This window comes from Chroicocephalus ridibundus, chromosome 1 (genome assembly GCF_963924245.1).
Source record: "Chroicocephalus ridibundus chromosome 1, bChrRid1.1, whole genome shotgun sequence".
NCBI lineage: Eukaryota > Metazoa > Chordata > Aves > Charadriiformes > Laridae > Chroicocephalus > Chroicocephalus ridibundus.
This window is the reverse complement of record NC_086284.1, coordinates 160,523,584-160,541,007: the sequence shown is the minus strand read 5'-3', so window position 1 is coordinate 160,541,007 and position 17,424 is coordinate 160,523,584. Positions and strand designations below refer to the sequence as shown.

At 43.6% G+C, this 17,424-nt stretch overlaps 1 protein-coding gene across 1 annotated transcript in view; it reads left to right on the top strand.

Annotated features, from left to right (window-relative positions):
• Nucleotides 1–14,232: 14,232 nt before the first annotated feature.
• The window catches only part of APPL2 (adaptor protein, phosphotyrosine interacting with PH domain and leucine zipper 2), a 37,119-nt gene continuing 33,927 nt past the window's right edge, over nucleotides 14,233–17,424 (top strand). The window contains exon 1 of the mRNA XM_063321040.1: nucleotides 14,233–14,666. Coding sequence (XP_063177110.1) covers nucleotides 14,613–14,666 — 54 coding nt within the window. The 5' untranslated portion in view covers nucleotides 14,233–14,612. The remainder of the gene's footprint in view (nucleotides 14,667–17,424) is intronic.

Below are 17,424 nucleotides of genomic sequence, written 5' to 3'. Positions count from 1 at the left end.
CACACCCATCCAAAGCTGGAGCTAGTAGCAGTTCCAGGGGACTTAGGACAAAGGGAATGTGATATATTCCTCTATACGCTGCCTGGGATTGGAATGAGTCAGCCCCTCCTGAACCTTTTAAAAGAAGGGCCCCAAGGCAAACTTTCTTGGCAGCTGTATTGTAGGTGCCTCCTATTTCAAAGGAGAAGACAAGTTTAGTTTCAACTTTACCTGTGTTCTACACAAACTGAGCTTTTCACTTTATTACTGAAAATAACTGGTAGCAAAATACAGTCACATAAGCAAGTTAATTAAACAAATGCTTTACATTAAAGGAATGGAGTCCTCAGAGCACTATGTTCCCTGCGTCAAAGAACTTTCCGCGACTGGTGTCACGTACTCCATCTTCTCTGAGGAAAATGGGGAGATGTATGGATATGAGCTTCTGTAAGTATTTCAGAAGGTGTAGTGAGAAAGGACTTTGTTATTCTTTCCCTAAATCAACCTAAAATTTACCCAGCTGGGAAAGCAGGTTAGTTAATAGGATTATCCAAATCTGAAATTCCAATGATTTTCTCTTTTTGGACATTTTGGCTAGCCTGAGTGTTTGAAATCCAAACAATCTGTCTGTCAAGCTGGTACGCAGGTCTATGGAGAAGGATTTTTAAATCCCATAATTACTTCTGGGAATTAGGAAGCAGCCCTTATTTGTACATGAATGTATACTTTCCCAAATTCTTTTTTATCTAGGCATCCATATAGAAACCCTATCCACCCATGATTTTTTCTAACAAAGCACTTACTTCCAAAGGCTTATATCTCAGCTTATGCAAGTATAGAAAACGTATAGTGCTAATTACCATCTTCTGGGTATTTTCTTTTGAAGAATGTCTTTAAATATGGATGTTCTCAAAACCACAAGTGTCCTGAAAAATAAATGTCCGCTCTCCAGCAGTAGTTATATCCCGAGATTAATTTTTTCTTTATCAAATTTACAACAGGGATCCAATTTAGACAAAAAATTTCCCACTTTAAGAGCTGCACTACAAATCCACTGTCAGAGTTAAACAACACAACCACCTTGTTCATGATGGATTCTCAGTTCCAGTGTTTTCAAGTCCAAATTCCAGTGTTTTCAGGCTACTCTGTACTATGTTTCTGCCTGGACAATTTTACAGTCTTGCTACAGTGCTGTTGTTTTATAGCTAGCAACCTGGGCTAGTAGTTTTTACTGACTTGTTCAAATATCACGGTGCTGCACAGATGGTGCTTGTGATCATTTAGCCACCAAAGGTCAGCCGGTTACACCCCAATTTCCCACTAAACCTGCAAGGATGATTCTGCTTGAAAAATTCAATAGTCCAAGCGCCAGACCACCACGGACAAAAGCACTTGGGTCAACTGGAGGTTGTTTGCTTTTACATGTCAGTAAACAAAGCCCAATGTATCAAGATATTCAGCTATTTTCATTGATATGAAGATGGGGGAAAAAAACAGATGAAGAACTACTTAGTAAAAGCTATCATGGTTCCACAACCGTCGAAGGTGCCCACTATATGGCAGTGGGAAATGCTTCAGAATTTTATATACAGAGAAGATCTCTGCATTGCTGTGAACATTTTTAGAAAACCCGTTGCATTCTTAACAAAAAGTTTTAACAAATTTGATTTGGGGAACAGAAGCCAAATGACAATTCTAACAAAACCCAGAGGCCACCAAAAAGAAAACAACCTAAAATCTCCCATGTTTCTGTAGTATTTCTTAGTAATGCTTATATTGTGATAGCACTTGATGGTGACACCAATCTGGCCCCAGCTGTGCAAGGTACCACTTGGACATATAATGAATTTCCATCTTTAATGGCAGTCAGAAAGACAAGAAATAGCTGATGTGTGAGACAACAAACCAGCCAAAATAGGAAGCAGTGGGTAGGTTTACTATTAAAAAATGAATTTGCTTAAAAAGAACATAAAAAAGCTGTATCAGGTCAAAGCAAAGATCCATTTTGCTCAGGATCCTGTCTCTCTCAGCAGCTGAAAGAACAGAGGAAACTCTCATGATATGTTCCCCCAATATTCTCCCATCTTCTAGCATTTGCAGATCAGTCTTGCTGAGACAGACATGGTTGCTATATATTTAGCATTTCTCTTCTACGAGCCTGTCCTGCCCATCCTTGAACCCATGCAAGCCCTTGGGAGCCAAAGCATCCTGCGTTGCCCTTCTCAGCCACGTGTGATCTGATGAACCTCCTTTTGCTTGCTTTGACCCTGGCTCCTGCCCACTTCAGCTGTTGATGGTTTGTTCCTTGTATCAGGATAAAGACTGAAGAATCAATCCCCCGCTCCACACTATTCATTATTTTTGTTCTTCAAGGTAGAATAAATAGCAAAGAATCAATATGCCATAACCCCCATCCTAATCTTTAGTTAGCAGCACTGACAGTAAGCTGACATTTCCTGGCAGCTGTATCAAGAGGTGGCTAAAATACTTTGAAAGAGATTTTCTGTGAAAGGATTAAAAAAAAAAAAAAAAAACCAAACAAAAACCAAAGCCAAACCCCAAACATTCTAGAGAATAAATTCTACTAGTAACAGCAAGCTTATACAAGAAGCAGAGCAGGGATCCTGCATGGAGGCAGCAGCCAAACTGCTTTGCCCACCACAGAGTTATTGTAATCCTTGCAATGTCCCCTCCCTTGCACTCCTTGTGAGCAATGAGAAAATGTGGATAAAGAGCTTTCTATATGATCTCCCCTTCTTCCTTCCTCTGGCTGCCTGGGAGCCCCACGCTCGCTGTGGGAGCTTCTTGGCACCAACCCCACTCTCCTCTGACCCTTGAGCTGTTCTTGCCTCACCTTGAACCCACCACTGAATTGAGCAGACCACAAGTGGGCCAGCTACCAGCTAGCCTTAAATCACCCACGTGACATTATTTATCACGGCAACACAGCGGAGAACAGAATCAAACTACAAGAACTTAAAAGAGGAGGTAAAGTGATTTGCCTTTCTCCTTGCAGTGATAGTGGAGAACGAGACGTGAGGATTTCTTTTAAATCAAGATGATGACTCCTTCTATTTCAAACACAAAATCAAGTAGAACATATTCCTTTATAATGGTCCGTGGAAGCTAGCTTAAAAAAAACCTCAAACATTTAAACTTTTCACTTTAGAGAAAAGAGTATTTGTCAAGAACAAGGGGTTTTTTTCTTCTTAAGGCAAGAACATTTTCATACATCTATCTGTTCCTGCTTTCATAGAAGTCCCAAATAAAATTCCCTTTATTGGGCCAAGTCAGACATGGACTGGGACAAAATCAATCACATCCATGAAACTGCAGCATTCCCTAAAACACCTGGCAAGAAATGAACAAGGAACACACTGGCCAGCCAAGGAGAAATGCAAGCTTATCACTAAGTGGAGGACCAACACATGTCAAACAAGTGTGACTATTTGGTTAGCAAATATGCCAGCTTTACAAAAAATCCCCCCCAAATCTCTGACAGAATGAACAGTAATTAATTTTGCAATAATTCTTTCTGAATGTGATTATTGTGCATAGTCATGAAAATCCCTTTTGTTTTTAAAAGCTAACAGTCCAGGGCATATGATTCTTAGCTGATTCACAAGGTACAAATGGAGTTCAGGAGTAAAAATTTCAAAGGTAAGTTCATGGGGAAGAAATAAGTCATAATTCAACACTAGCATATTCACATCAATGTCACGCCTGTTCCTAAAAACATCTAGATTTTAGCACACAGACCTGCACAAAGCTTTTGAAGAATTTGCTCCTGAGCTCAGTTATTATCCACTCCCTGTGAGATTTTTCTTTCAGAGCCATAAGGATGATTCAGTTTCGGGCCGTGCAACCAAATGTTCTCCAAGCTCACGGGATCCCTGTCTGAGTGAGGATCACTATATCAACCCCAAAGCTGATTTAGAAGGTATATTTTATCAGTGTCCTTAAACAGCTGCATTCACATCAGTGCCAGTGAAATACTGTTCCAACATCTGCAGCACATTCAGGCCCAGAAGAGTGACTTACCAGCTTTCAATAAATGGTTACATTTCAGACATCAGAGTCCTCCCTGGGAAAGGCAGAGGAAAAAAAGAAAACCTCCCTGGAGATTTTTACCCCAATGCAAATTCTGACCTCCCATGTCTTATTTCTTCAGAATCAGTTAGGTAACTACCTCGCCTTTTCCCTTTCCAATACAAATACAAATAGAGGACCTCTGTGACTTTTAGGTAATAAAAAAATTCTAAATTCATGGGCACATTTTTCTTAATTCCCCTACCATTTCAAAAAGATTCTTGGCTTCCAAGGTAGGTGCCTTTGAAAATGGCTAAATGCTTACACTGTATACTCAGAAACAGGTTAGAATCCTTTCTGTGCCCAAAAGGTTGACTATACGCTGTATTAGATCCTTCTATTAAAGGTCTTATAAAAATACAGGAGATTCGTAACAGCGATTTCTACCTCTGAGGTCACTCAACCTTCATTTTACTATCACTGATAACAAACAGTCTCCTGAAGCTCTATTCTGGAGGAGAAAAGCATCTTACTCTCTTCTTTTAATATGCTATGCAGACAGAGTAATCTCTTTCCCCTGTCTCTCACTACATAAATTAATTGGCAAGACGCGGCTAAATCAGCTTTTACAAACAAAGAAGGGCTCATAAGAATGAAAAGATTTAAAAAATGGCAAAATGCTAGAGGACGGACCTTTATACTGAGATGTCACTGAGGTGCCGGTGCAGCAGTGCATCCCTTCGAAACAAAGCATGACCTTCCCTTCAGGCATGTGCTTAATCCCACTGATGTGTACTTAACACTCACTTGCACTATTTGATAAGCCTAAACCAGTACTCAAGTGGTGTAAGACAACCTCATCTAGATGCCCGAGAGAAAACTCTCCTTGCCTCAAAAATGTGTATGAGCAAAGGCATGCCCCTCAGGAGCCGGTGCTCTGCGCAACAGCCTGCGCTGCCTTAGGGAGCCCCACACTTCCATTTTGAGAGGCTCTTCTGCACTCAGGGCTCTTGTTCGCTCATGGGAAGGTGGCGTCCCTGCTTTATTTTCTTTTCATTTTCATCCACTTTGTCAGATGCAAATTCTTCCTCTATTGTTGATAGAGATTCTCATTACAGTTTTCCACACATAGTAATTGTTTTTGCCTTATACTGGTAACGAAGCCAAATAGCACAGTCACTGCCTTGCTTTTGTGTGCAGAGTACCTGCAGATTGTAGAAACAGGCGACACATCCTCATGACAAAAAATATCTGTATCAGACCTGTGTACCTGATTATTTAACACCTTATCTTTTGAAAACAGAGATAGGCTATATATAATTCACTCTGGGTGGGACTTTCGTAACTTTCATGTGCCATTTTATTGAAAAAATGGAATTCTGCTTCAGCAAATACCAGCTAGGTTAAAAAGAGAAAAAATCCTATATCCATCAAAACAGCACCTCTTTATCTAAACATGCGTTTAATACAAGAGGATGCTAATCATTTTGATTAATTGAAACTTCTGTCATATTAGGCATACGGTAAACAGAAGTTGTTCATACAATTAGCAACATGGAAGCAGCGTGTGTTAGGTTATTCAAAAAAGACACCCACGCATGTCAATTATATTATTTTGCATTGACTGACAAAGAGCAAAAGTGTGTTTTTAACACTGAATTTTAATCAGAATGTGATTTTTGACAGATAAAATACTAGTAATTTTTTAGAGCTTAAAGAAGGCTTTTGTATAGATAATTTGAAATATTTTTAAGAGCAGAGTATTTGTATGCATGAAATAAAACAAACTGTAAGCAATCAGTATGTGGAGTTACGTGATGTTCTCATAGAAGACATCCTTTTAGCACCTGTATAAAGGTGACAATCTCCTCTCACTTATATTAATAAAGATGAAGCAATTCACCCTTGTTCTAACATGGAGTCAGCTTCTGGATCCACAAATAGAGGCAAAGGGGAGAGAGAGACACAGAAACGGATGGACTTTGGGAATCTCTACATTAAACACTTCATCTAGTTTCATTCATTCCAGGTTTAACAGCATAATGGAGGCAACACACCAGAACCCAAGACCAGCTGTTCCTCAATATATCCTTGGAATTACTCCCAGAACACTAGTATTTTGTTTACTAGTATTTGCATCTGTAAATGTGTCCAAAAATCATGACTTGTGGCTCTTAAAATGCATGGAATTACATAAAAATTATGAACTTAGCCTAAAATAATTGCTGTGAAGATTTACTTCCCTGATTTCTGATCGCCGAACGTTTAGGTTTTGAGGACTTGCATTTGCGCTTTCCTCCACAATGATAGCACCCTATTCCTTTTCCAGCAAACCTAAAATCTCTCTCATCTCCTATGAAGAAGCACACGTCGCTCGGGGAGGTGCTGACGGGGAGATGTCAGCCCCGGTAGCCCCTCGCAGCAAACCTGGGGCAGAAGGCTGCGACACGGTGAAACCATGTGTGCCAGCAGCACAAAGCCGAATGTACAATAGTGTAAACAAGAAGAGATCCGGACTCAAACCCAGCAACAACCAGAGCGCTTATTTGAAACCAAGCCCCTCTTTCTCGATTTACTTTTCAAAGTACAAAACACTGCTCCACTTGGCAATGCTACGACACAGTGTAAATCAAATGTAACAAGACCTCCGAAGTACCGTATGCACAAGCAGTTCTGTTCAGGCAAGGGCTGAAAAACTCTGCAGACTTTTATTTTGTCTTAGATTCCTTTTAAAGCAGTTAAGTTGGTTTAGATGCTGACGAGAACATTTTCCATTGCGTTATTATTCATGTTCTCCCAATCATGGGTACGCATTGCTGTTCTGATTGGGACTTTTTTCTTTTTGCGATTTCATACAGGTTGGATATGAGAGGATGAAAAACTAATTAGGAACCATTGGTCCCATCTAAGAAAAACTGATGTATTTTATTAGGTCCTACTGACTCCGTCTGCTGTACATGTTGTCTGAACATTTGACAAAGACAGATGCTTGCTGACCTAGGATCTTGTCAGCACTTATGTTTACAGAGTATTTAAAGATAATGACTGCATGTGACCCTTGAACTAAATGTTCTGTTTTTAAAATGTTTTTTAAAAAGTGAAAGAAAAACAAAGATAAGCAATGTGTTACCTTAAATGAATTTGAAAGAACTGGAAAACTACTTACTGATCCAGACAACATTTAACCACCTGATTAATCTCCAGGAATTTGACAGGCTAAACACAAGTTTCCATGTTTGCAGGGCTGGAGCCAGGTAGTCAAGTGCACAGGTAACACATGGCATTGCTACAAAAGACCTGCCTGCACGGCAGATCTCATGGTTGAAAGCAAAGGGCAGGACAGCTTCTCCGCTGCAACACAAACTCTGGAGAAGTTTGTGTGAGGTGCTCAGTCAGTCACATGAGGTGGGCAGTTTATAGCCAGCAAGCTGCCCTCGGCCCGGTGAGATAATTCATCTTGCTTGTATCTTGCTTACAGTGCCCTTTATCCTGGGAAAAAAACAAAGAGAGGTTTGCCGACTGGAAGAATTACTTTGATAACAGCATCAATCTGGCCCTGCTGCCAAGCCTTCCTGGGGGCCATGCTCTTGCCCACATTGTAAGACCAGCGCATCTCTGACAAGACACTCCAAGAGCTACAACGCTATGAAAGGTAATAACAACACGAGGTTTGCATCCTCCACTATAATCATTCAACTCTGCTGCCCTCGTACTCCTGACTGGCCCCCACGAAAGCAAGCCACCAGCACGCCCTGGGGATGATCCTGCCACCAGCAGCAATGCTGGACGCGGCCTCAGTGCACACACTGCGCAATTCTGGCTGTTTGACAAGCCCTGCAATTGCAACAGCAGGTCCAGTCATATGATAGGAAAGGGTTTCCAGCATTTGGCTTTCGCCAGACAGCAGAAGAACTTCTAAGTGGCTGTCACGGGATGAAAAATTGGAAACGTCTGATCTCACGAAGCTGGAAACATCTGAGCACTGTGGAGGAACACAGAGCTCAGTGAGATGGTTCCTGCTGAGCTAGATTGGGGGTGCCCAAACCTTCTGCCTGCGCAGCACATTTTCCTGGTATGCCAGCCCTTGCCTGTGTACGCATGCTGGTGACGCTGCCTTGGCAGCCCGCCTGGAAGAGTCACTCACTCACCTTCAGGAAACAAAGAGATTGTGATATCAATGCCCACTTGGGCACTGCCTAGAATTTCCTTATTGCTTTCTGCCTCATCCCCTGTTTTTTCCTGCTGTTTCTCTAAAAACACAAACTGACGCTTTGTTGCACCATCGGGTCCTGCTCTGCTTTTGCCTGGGGCAGCTCAGGCAGCTCTGCTCTAGGGGCCAGCAACCAGGAGAGGCATGGGGGGCCTCTGTAGCCTGTAGTAGCCTCAGTTAAGGACCAGAACCCCCTTGTGCTACACCATGTCCGTAGAACAAGAGCCCCAAAGGGATATAGTAACACTAGGAGACTTTTGTGGACTTCTAATAGGCCTTAGGATATGTTCTACTGTATGTAAGTGTTATGACTTTAACATTCATCTTTTTTAGCTCAAGCAGCCATAGAAAGATGCCAAGGGAAGGTAAATCAAAGGGAGTGATCAGAGTTAAGACAACATCAACTTTTCAGTTCTGTGGCTCAGAAGGAAACACAACAGTACAGGGCCTGGTTGGTTCAGGTGATCTCATGATAAAAAAATTAGGCTAAAAACTGGCTTCAGACACAGTGACAACCTTAAGTGCATTTGCTTCTGATATTTGTATTAATCTTGTATTTTAAATACTACAAAAGAAGGGCTCTGAGCCAGCATTCCCTCTGACACTAAACTGACAGTCCTATCTGCAGACACAACCTGCATTTGCAACACGGTATTCTGACCTTTGGTAACGTTTACACCTAACAGGTTACTTATTAGCATTTCATAAAACAATTATATGCCAGGCATTAGATGGCTCCTATTTTAATCTACAGAATCATACCACACATGCATTTCTTTTATGAAGCACTTGTATTTTCTTTCTGTCACTTGTATTTCAGAGTGAAATTTTTCACTGTACCTTAGGTACCGCTGCAATCCATTGGACCATCACGTGAAACAGCAGAAGCATCTGCTAGGTTAGGGAGCAACATACATTACGAAAAGCACAGCTAAAAGGAGAAAGAAGCCTGTATCTTAGCATTTGCCCAAGCACTGCAAAAACTGCGGACAAAAAGTAGTAATATTAGGTAAAAATATTTCAGTACTTCTTCCTGCCAACGAACCACCCATCTCTGCTTGCAAAGCGAGTGGAAACTGTTAAATCAGATGCCCTTCATCCGGCAGGCTCCCAAACAAAGGGTTGTACCAATGCCAGCAGAGGTCAGGCACCACAGGGCAGAAGCGGTGGCAGAAATGGTGGCAACACCTCTAGCCAGTATTGTCACCAGAGACTCTGGCTTTTGAAACCATATTCTTATTCTGGATCTGGATGGAGGCTGCTGCTGTACCGGGTTACATGAGGGAACTTAATTGACCTTAAATTACATGGAATTAAAGACGGCAGTTACACTCTTCACCTTCAAAGAGATTTTAATTTGATCCATCCCACTAGCCAGTACATCTGTACATATCCATTTTGGCATATTACTAATGTGTTTAATGGAAATAAACAAAGCCATGTGTTTTACGTTAAAACAGAGCATGAGATCTTGGCTACATGGCAATTAATAATTTCAATGGAATTTTATTTCAACCTGGTATTATCTTGTGGGTCATACACAAAATCACAAGATACACCTTTTCTACATGTCCAAGAGTCCTCCTGTACATTAGATGCCCTGTTATTTAACCAGTAATTTATTCAGATACTATTAAAAAATTATTTTGGGATGTTTCTCGTAGTGAGAGTAGTGACAGTCTTTTTCAAATTGTTCACTTGTAAAGAATTCATTTGAAGCAATTTATTGCTACTATCATTTAATATACCTATTAATATAGGTATTAATAAAATAGGTATTAATATACTCTATATTTATGCAGGACACCTGCACACCTAAGGTAAATTATTAAACCTCTAAAACTCATCTGTAGTTCAAAGATTTCTTTCTTACTGAGCACGAAGAAGAATAAGAATATTAAGACACTGTGTTAAATGCATAAATAGACTCTGCTGACCTAGCAAACATGTGACTAGCACACTACTGCTCAGAAATTTCTTGTAAAGTATAAGGTATGAAGCCAAAAAGGAAGTATAACGCAATATGTTCTTTAAAGTTATAATGGAACATATGAGAAAGAAAACACAATGCAATATGACTTACCCTGTAACTAGTCTAACCAGAAAAAATAATTACAGTCAGCTCTCCATTAATACTGGGTGGATTATCAAATTTGGAAATAAATTATGCTAAGGATGCACAACAGCTGCCTTGTTTCCAAACAGGCCAATTAAAGTTGGCAGGGCTTATTAACTCACGCACAGCACCGTCCAGGTTCAGCGTTCCTCCTTCCAGCCCTGAGCTGATGCTGGGCTGTTAGGTGGAAAAGCACTTGGGCAAACCCGGCAGCATGGCACCGAGACCCTCCAGTCCCGCAGAAGGCACAGTCCCCAGCTGTCATCTCACGCTGTGGCCCCTTCTGTCACAGCAGTAAAGGCAGTCTGCACAGGATCATACTTGACTGGCTGGTTACCAAGGGATATTCCTGACCAGCCTCAAACAGGAACAAGACTGTCACATGTAAAACCCCAAATTCAGGTTTGAAGATGCACTAATTTCTGCAAAACTGCAGTAGTACTGGAAGATTTCACATAACTTTGCCAAGAGATACATATAGCAGACAAATCTCAATCTTACAGATCAATCCAAACTTTTTCTTTTAAAATCGTTCATTCTCTCAACTATGACATTTTTGGGCTATACACATGCTTTTGCTGGAAAGAAGCACCATCTTTTCTTAGAAACAGTACAATTAGTCCACATAAAGAATTATTTCATATGCAACACTCAATTATTTATTGATTTTATTTGATACTATTAATTCTTAGTAGTTTTATAAGCAGTATGTATCTATTTCATTTTGGCCATTCCAGGGTTTTTACCTTAAGTTTTCACATTCTAAGAAGCATTTATCTTAACATAACCAAGTTATCTATAGATTACAGAATACGCACATAAAAATTAACTGGGCTGCTTACTGGAAATGTTCTCCAGCTCAGCTCATACTGCCGTGACAGGTTTTTTGAACATTCAGGTGATTGATTCTAGGTACTGTGTCCGCTGTTTCCCTGTTCTCTTTCCGTATGTACAATGTTCGCATTAAATCTGACTTTGAAGAATAGCTAGGAGAGTGCTTTTCATTAGCAAGACTTTTTGTAGTAACCAAGTATTGCATTCAATACCTCAATTTAGAAGACAATGTTGTTAGCTTGCTGCTAGCACTGCCCAGTGCAGTGAGCAGCTCCTGGACCACACGACAGGATAAATGCCATGCCACTTCTCTTCCAGACAGGGATAAAATACTGTGCAATGTAAAGCTACCGCCACAGCTCTGAAGAAGCCTCCTTGGGTACCAGACGCAGCATAGGTACCGCAGAGTGCCCCAGAAGCATGCCACCTGGAGCCAACCTGGCCAGAAACCCATGAAACCCAGAGACAGTGTCTTCTTGTGTCAAAGGCTTAGACACCCCATATCCAAAGGTCTTCCTATACACAAAGGTACTTAATTTTTTGTATGATATCACTACTGTTGTATAAATAAATTGTTGAAATGTTTGGTGGTAGTACTATGGGTTATTTTAATTATTTTAGAAACATTATTTGGAGTTACCAAGGCTGAAAAATAATTCTTCAGACTTAATAAAACTAGGTGACTGGGAAATTAATTGCAATTATCAGTAATACAAGGAAAAGATAATTTCAATTATTAGTAGGCAAGATTATTTTTTTTTAAATTCAACACCACCTGGACTGTATTGGGAAAGCTCAATACAAAATTTTTCATCACTATAAATAAGGAATCCACCAAGATTATAGCTGTGTAAGGAATGCTGCAAAAAAGAATGACATACAATAAAAGTGTGACCCTTCAGTAGTTACTGAAGTGGTTTTTGTTTTATTTAAATAAAACTAGTAGAACCTGTTCTGGAAATAGCTATCCTCAATTTCAGAATGACAACAGGCTTCCACACTTGAACCTTAGACTAAAAGCCATCAAGAGGAACAAGAAAAGACCTTAAGGCTTATAGCACTTGGGAGGGAAGACAATGTGAAATAAAAACACAAACCATGACGATGTTTTCTTGGTGAAGGAAATACCTCAACCCAATACGGAAGAACTGTTGTTGAACTATTTCAAGACTGGAGGGAGAAAGGAAAGGGCAGAGTTGTAAGAGAAGTATTTGGGAAAGATTAAAAAATGCCCTGAAGCTACTTTAACAGATACAGAAAATCTGATTAAAGCATGGTCTTCTCTTCCTCAGTGAATTTCAAATAACATTTTCAAAACTTCTGATGAAAGAAAAATAAGACTTTAATGCAGACCAACAAAATTGGCTCAGAAGCAGTCATGAATTCTTAAGTCTAATGCCTAGCTACTGCCTTACTTCATATTCCGTAGGCAAAAAATATTCTCTGACCTCTTTCCACCATTCTAAAATTCTCTGAAACAACATTATTATGATACAGCCGTATCTATTTTTGTTTTCTCATTATGTAAATACATACTGTCATACTCGGTATTTTTGGTATTAGCCAGTGAGTTTTATTATGGCTCAGTGTCTTTATTCAGGCAGAAAAAGTGGACTGAACGTGAGACCTCTGTTCTTACTCAAGGGCCTGGAACAGGGAGCCCAGCTTTGGGACCTGTAGAGCAGAGTAAGACCAAGGCAGGCTTGGCACATTAGGTTAAAGGTCCTGTCACAAGCTTCAGAAGCAATACCAATCAATGTCAGACCCACAGCCAAAACTGTCATCTTAGCCAAAATTACAGGGTTCAATGATCATTTCCCATAATTAAACCAAACAATCATCCAGCTGATCTGAAAAATTGTCCTAAGGCCACCTGCTTGTGTACAGTCTTTTAATCAACAAGAAAAATCTGTATCAGCAATCACCTTTCATGCCATGTAAAGTGTTCGCTATTGTTTAAGAATGATAGAAGTGGAAAAATCCACTGGGATTTAGATGCAAAGAGCAAGCACTTGTTATAATGGCAAAGCAGCCAATACTAATGTTTGGAGTTCTTTTACAACTCAAGCTGCAGTTAAAAAAATTATTTTTCTTCTTTTAAAAGAGGGCAGCGAGTTATCTGAAGACTGTGAAATTTCTTTGAAGACGATAACATCTCATCATTTTACAGCCAATATTTTTGTTTGCGTATTCTGTTTAATTGGCAGTCTTCTTCCTCAACTCTTTAGAAATGTTTTTTTTCTTAAATGGGATTCTGGTTTTGTCTTGAGCCACACTGGAGCAGCAAAGCTGCAGATGACAAGCACAAAGCAACTGATCTGCAGATCTGTAACTCTGGACTTTTGGAGAAACCAAGGCATCCAAAAACGGTGGCCACCCTTCAAAAACATGAACATAATAAAATACTCACGGGTCAAGCAAGGCTCTGCTTACTTTGAAAACATTAGCTTTGTTCAACTAAGCATCCGAGTTAATGTCCAAATGCTGAAGTTATCCAACGAATTACGACAGCAGTGAGACAATAATAAAAAAATAAAAACATGGTTCTGCACATGAAGGACTAGTAACTTACAATTAATCTCTTCTCACCCCCCAGGTGTAGGGATATGGCACAGTGGGGATTGACCTGCCTAGAGCACATAGTTTTGCTTGCAGAACGTCCATGAACAAAAACAAATGCAGATGCCACAAAGGAGGCCATTTATAAGCAGGCCCATCTTAGCCAGCGGCTGCACTGGTCCTAGGTGGATGAGGCCCAGGGGTCCTTCTCTGAGCCACCCGGGGCTCCGTCAGGGGGGCCGACGCTGCTGGCAGCCCCCAGCCCCTGAGGAGAGCCACGACGCCCCGAAGGACCTCACCCAGAGCCAGAGGTCCTCAAGCCCCACAAGCCTAGGCTGGAGGATGCCATCTTCCCCTGGTTTCCATCCCACCCACGGCACCCTCACAGCCAGGGAGGCCTCCCTCAGCTGCGGGGGGATCCCGCAGCCCCCGCTGCATCCCCCCTTCCCGCCACCCTTCTGTCCAGGGGACGCAGCCAAGAGCGGGGCTGTGGGAAGCCATTCCAGCCCCTGCCGCCCGCGGGTGAACAGGGGCCCCCCATCTGAGGCTTCGTCCCCACAGGCGAGGCCGCCGCGGCGACGGAGTTAATGGCGGCAGGAAGCCACCCCCCGCCTGCCGCGCTCCCTCCTGCCGCCGGCCCTCCCCGTGACTCGCTTCCTCCGGCCGACGGGAACTGGGAGGAGTGAGCGGCCCCGGGCTGCCGCCCCCACCCCGCCAGCGGAGCCAAGCCCGCCCGCCCAGCCGCCGTGCCCCGCTGCCCACGGAGAGCCGCGGCCGCCCCCGCGGGGAGGGACGCCGCCGAGCCCCGCCGCCGGGGCGTGCCAGCGGGTGTCCGTCGCCACCGCGCACCCAGCTCCCTGCGCCCAGCCCGGCCGCCGCGCCAACATGCCCGCCGTCGATAAACTCCTCCTGGAAGAGGCTTTGCAGGACAGCCCGCAGGTAGCGGCCCGCTGCCAGGGGCGAAGCTGGGGCGGGGGTGAAGGGGGGCACAGCCGCGCCGCGGCCGCTGCCCGGGGGAGAGCCCGCCCGGCCGCCCGCCGGTGTGACGCACCTGAGGCGGTGGTGCCGGCGGGCAGCCCGCTGGGTCCGGCCGGGGCGGCGCGGGGGGGGTTGACACCTCGGGAGGTGCGGGGAGCCGCCGTCCCGCGGCGGGGAGAGGGGTGTCGGCGGGCGGTGCAGGAGGTCAGGGCGGCGGGGCGGGCCGCCGGCGGGCGGAGAAGTGGGTCAGGGCGAGTTGGCCGGTGGGGGCCGTCGGGCGGCGGGGATGCTCTGAAGCGGGTGAACGGCGCCCGTCTGTGTGGCGTCGAGGGGAGGCTTTGGCCTCCAACGGGGCGTCTTGTCAGGGAAAACCAGGCTGTGTCTGCTCCTGGGGGGTGTCTGGAGAAGAGGGTGGCAGCCCAGTGTAGGGTGTGAGGGGGCTGGGGCACAGAGGCCTTTCTCAGAGTGACCCTTCCTTCGGGTTTTCCCTCACTCAGCCCCATCGGGGGTGTGCGCTGGATGGCCGTAAGGGTCGCCCCGGAGAGGTGAGGTGCGTCGGGGAAGGCTGGGTGGACATGGCTGGGTGCCCTGGCTTCCTTCGAGGTCCCCGAGGGCAAGGCGGACTTAGGTGCTGTGAGTCACCTGGCTGCGGTGAGAGGAGTGGGCTGAAGGAATGTCAGGGCCAGCGTGCCTGCTCCTCCCCGCTCCTGGTGAGGAATCCCAAGGGTGGTAGTTCAGGTACAGGGGCTTCCCACGAAGATCAAGGAGGTGACATGGATCCCACCAAAGATGACCTTCTGCTGAAGGAGTCTGAGAAACAAGGACAGGCGGTTGCTGCCTTCCCAACCCCTGCAGGCAGGGGAGAACGCTTCTCCCCTCACCCCTGTGCTACGCCCAGCGCCGCGTAGCGCCCTGTGCCCCACTGCTGGGAACCACAATGCGACACAGCTGCAGAGGTCACCCCTGAGGACCGTGGACACCCCACCGTGAAGAACACGCCATGTCATGATATTTTTGGGGGGCAGAGGGGTGTGAGGCCTCGAGAGCTGGGAAAGGAGGATGGAAGGAGGGAAGTTTGGGTGAAGAAGTAAGGGGAAGGGGAAAATGGCAATTTCACAGAAGGGCGGGGAAGATGCACTTGAAGACAAAGCTTGGTGCAGAGATACAAAAGTAATTGTTGAAGCAGGGAAAGAGGGGAGGGCAAGGTGGATCAGCATGAATCCTTCTCCTAAGTAGCCCTGTGTTGTAATCCTAACTCATCTGCCGATGGATCAGGAGGAGGAAAGAATAGGTAAGCTGTGGAGCAGATTGCTGAAAGGTGTTACAGAGTCTGTCGTGAGACGTTTTAAAGGAGAGATTCAACATGCACCTGTGAGGACTTAATGAGTCTCAGGGCTCATCTTGATCACCTCTTCTTGTCCTGTTTTTCTGTGATTCCATGAAATCCCATCCTAGTAAGAATTATTTTCATCATCTGTTTGATATGGTGTTTGTGGAATCCTTGGAGATTTTCAAAACTCGACTGGAAAAAGTGTTGAGTAACCTGATGTAGTGTCAGAGTTGGCCTTGGCTTCAGCAGGAGTTTGGACAAGGTGACATGCAGAGTTTCTTTGCCAGCCTGAACTGTTGTGTGTTCCAGTTTACCAACTTGGGCTAGATTTATTATAAGCAGTTATTGACGTTTTTAGTATTAACCTCCCCACTGCATTCTGGAGCTGAAGAACTTGACATGCAGTACAGGTGAACTCATTTACCTCTTCAGTCAACACTTCCTTCAATGATTGGAAATGTAACAGTGACTGAAAGCAGCTGAACAATGCACTGAATTGAATTTGGAGGTCTTCATCTTTCTTCTGACCTGAAATGAAGGCTGTTAACATCTCCTTTGTAATTACTGGAAATACCAGGCTGTGCATAAACCCAAGTATTTGCAGGATGTTTTGGCTTTATTCGGTCATTACTTTTTGTTCAAGTCTCAAAACTTTGGGAGGAGAGGACATTGTTTAATTTTTATAATGTCACAGTGTTGCTAAAATATATTCTTTCATGCAAGAAAATGGGAGCGGAAGGATTCAGTCTTTTGTATTTTTATTACTTTTCTTGGGGAGAGCTTTAGATTCACAGTGCAACAGGGTCCCTCTGTGAGCTGGGTGCTGCAAAATCAAATCAAAAAGGCAGTCTTGTCCCACAGAATGTACAGCATAGCAGCTGATGGGATCATTTACTTCTGTGTAAAGTGACCTGATTCTCCTCTGCCCAGTGGAGTCACGTACAGCAATGCAAAGGGATGGTAAAAGGAGGATATAACCTCACTTTGTATGAATTGTGTGAAGTATGTAAACTATGGACAACGCAGAAGAGAATTAGGCTAAAGTTAGTCCTTCATCAGTTTTCTGAAACTTGACCTCTCTTTCCCCAACAATGTAGTACTTTTGTTTTCATTTGTCTCCAAGCACTGGCTGAAAAAGGCCATAAGAAGTGTCTTAATTTTTAAGTGTTTGGCCTCAAAATAGGAGAGAAATGTACGTAAGCAGTCATGCTGAAACCAGGGGAAGTACTTACAGAAAAGTAGAAATTTTTTTTCGATGTTTTGCAGAAAGCCGCGATAATGGTGTTTTTAATGAGGCCTTGTCAATGTTAGCTTAATATTTGGACGACTGGTTTATTTCAGCAGCATTAGCTGCTATTCCAGAATTTGTCAAAACGGCAACAACGAAAA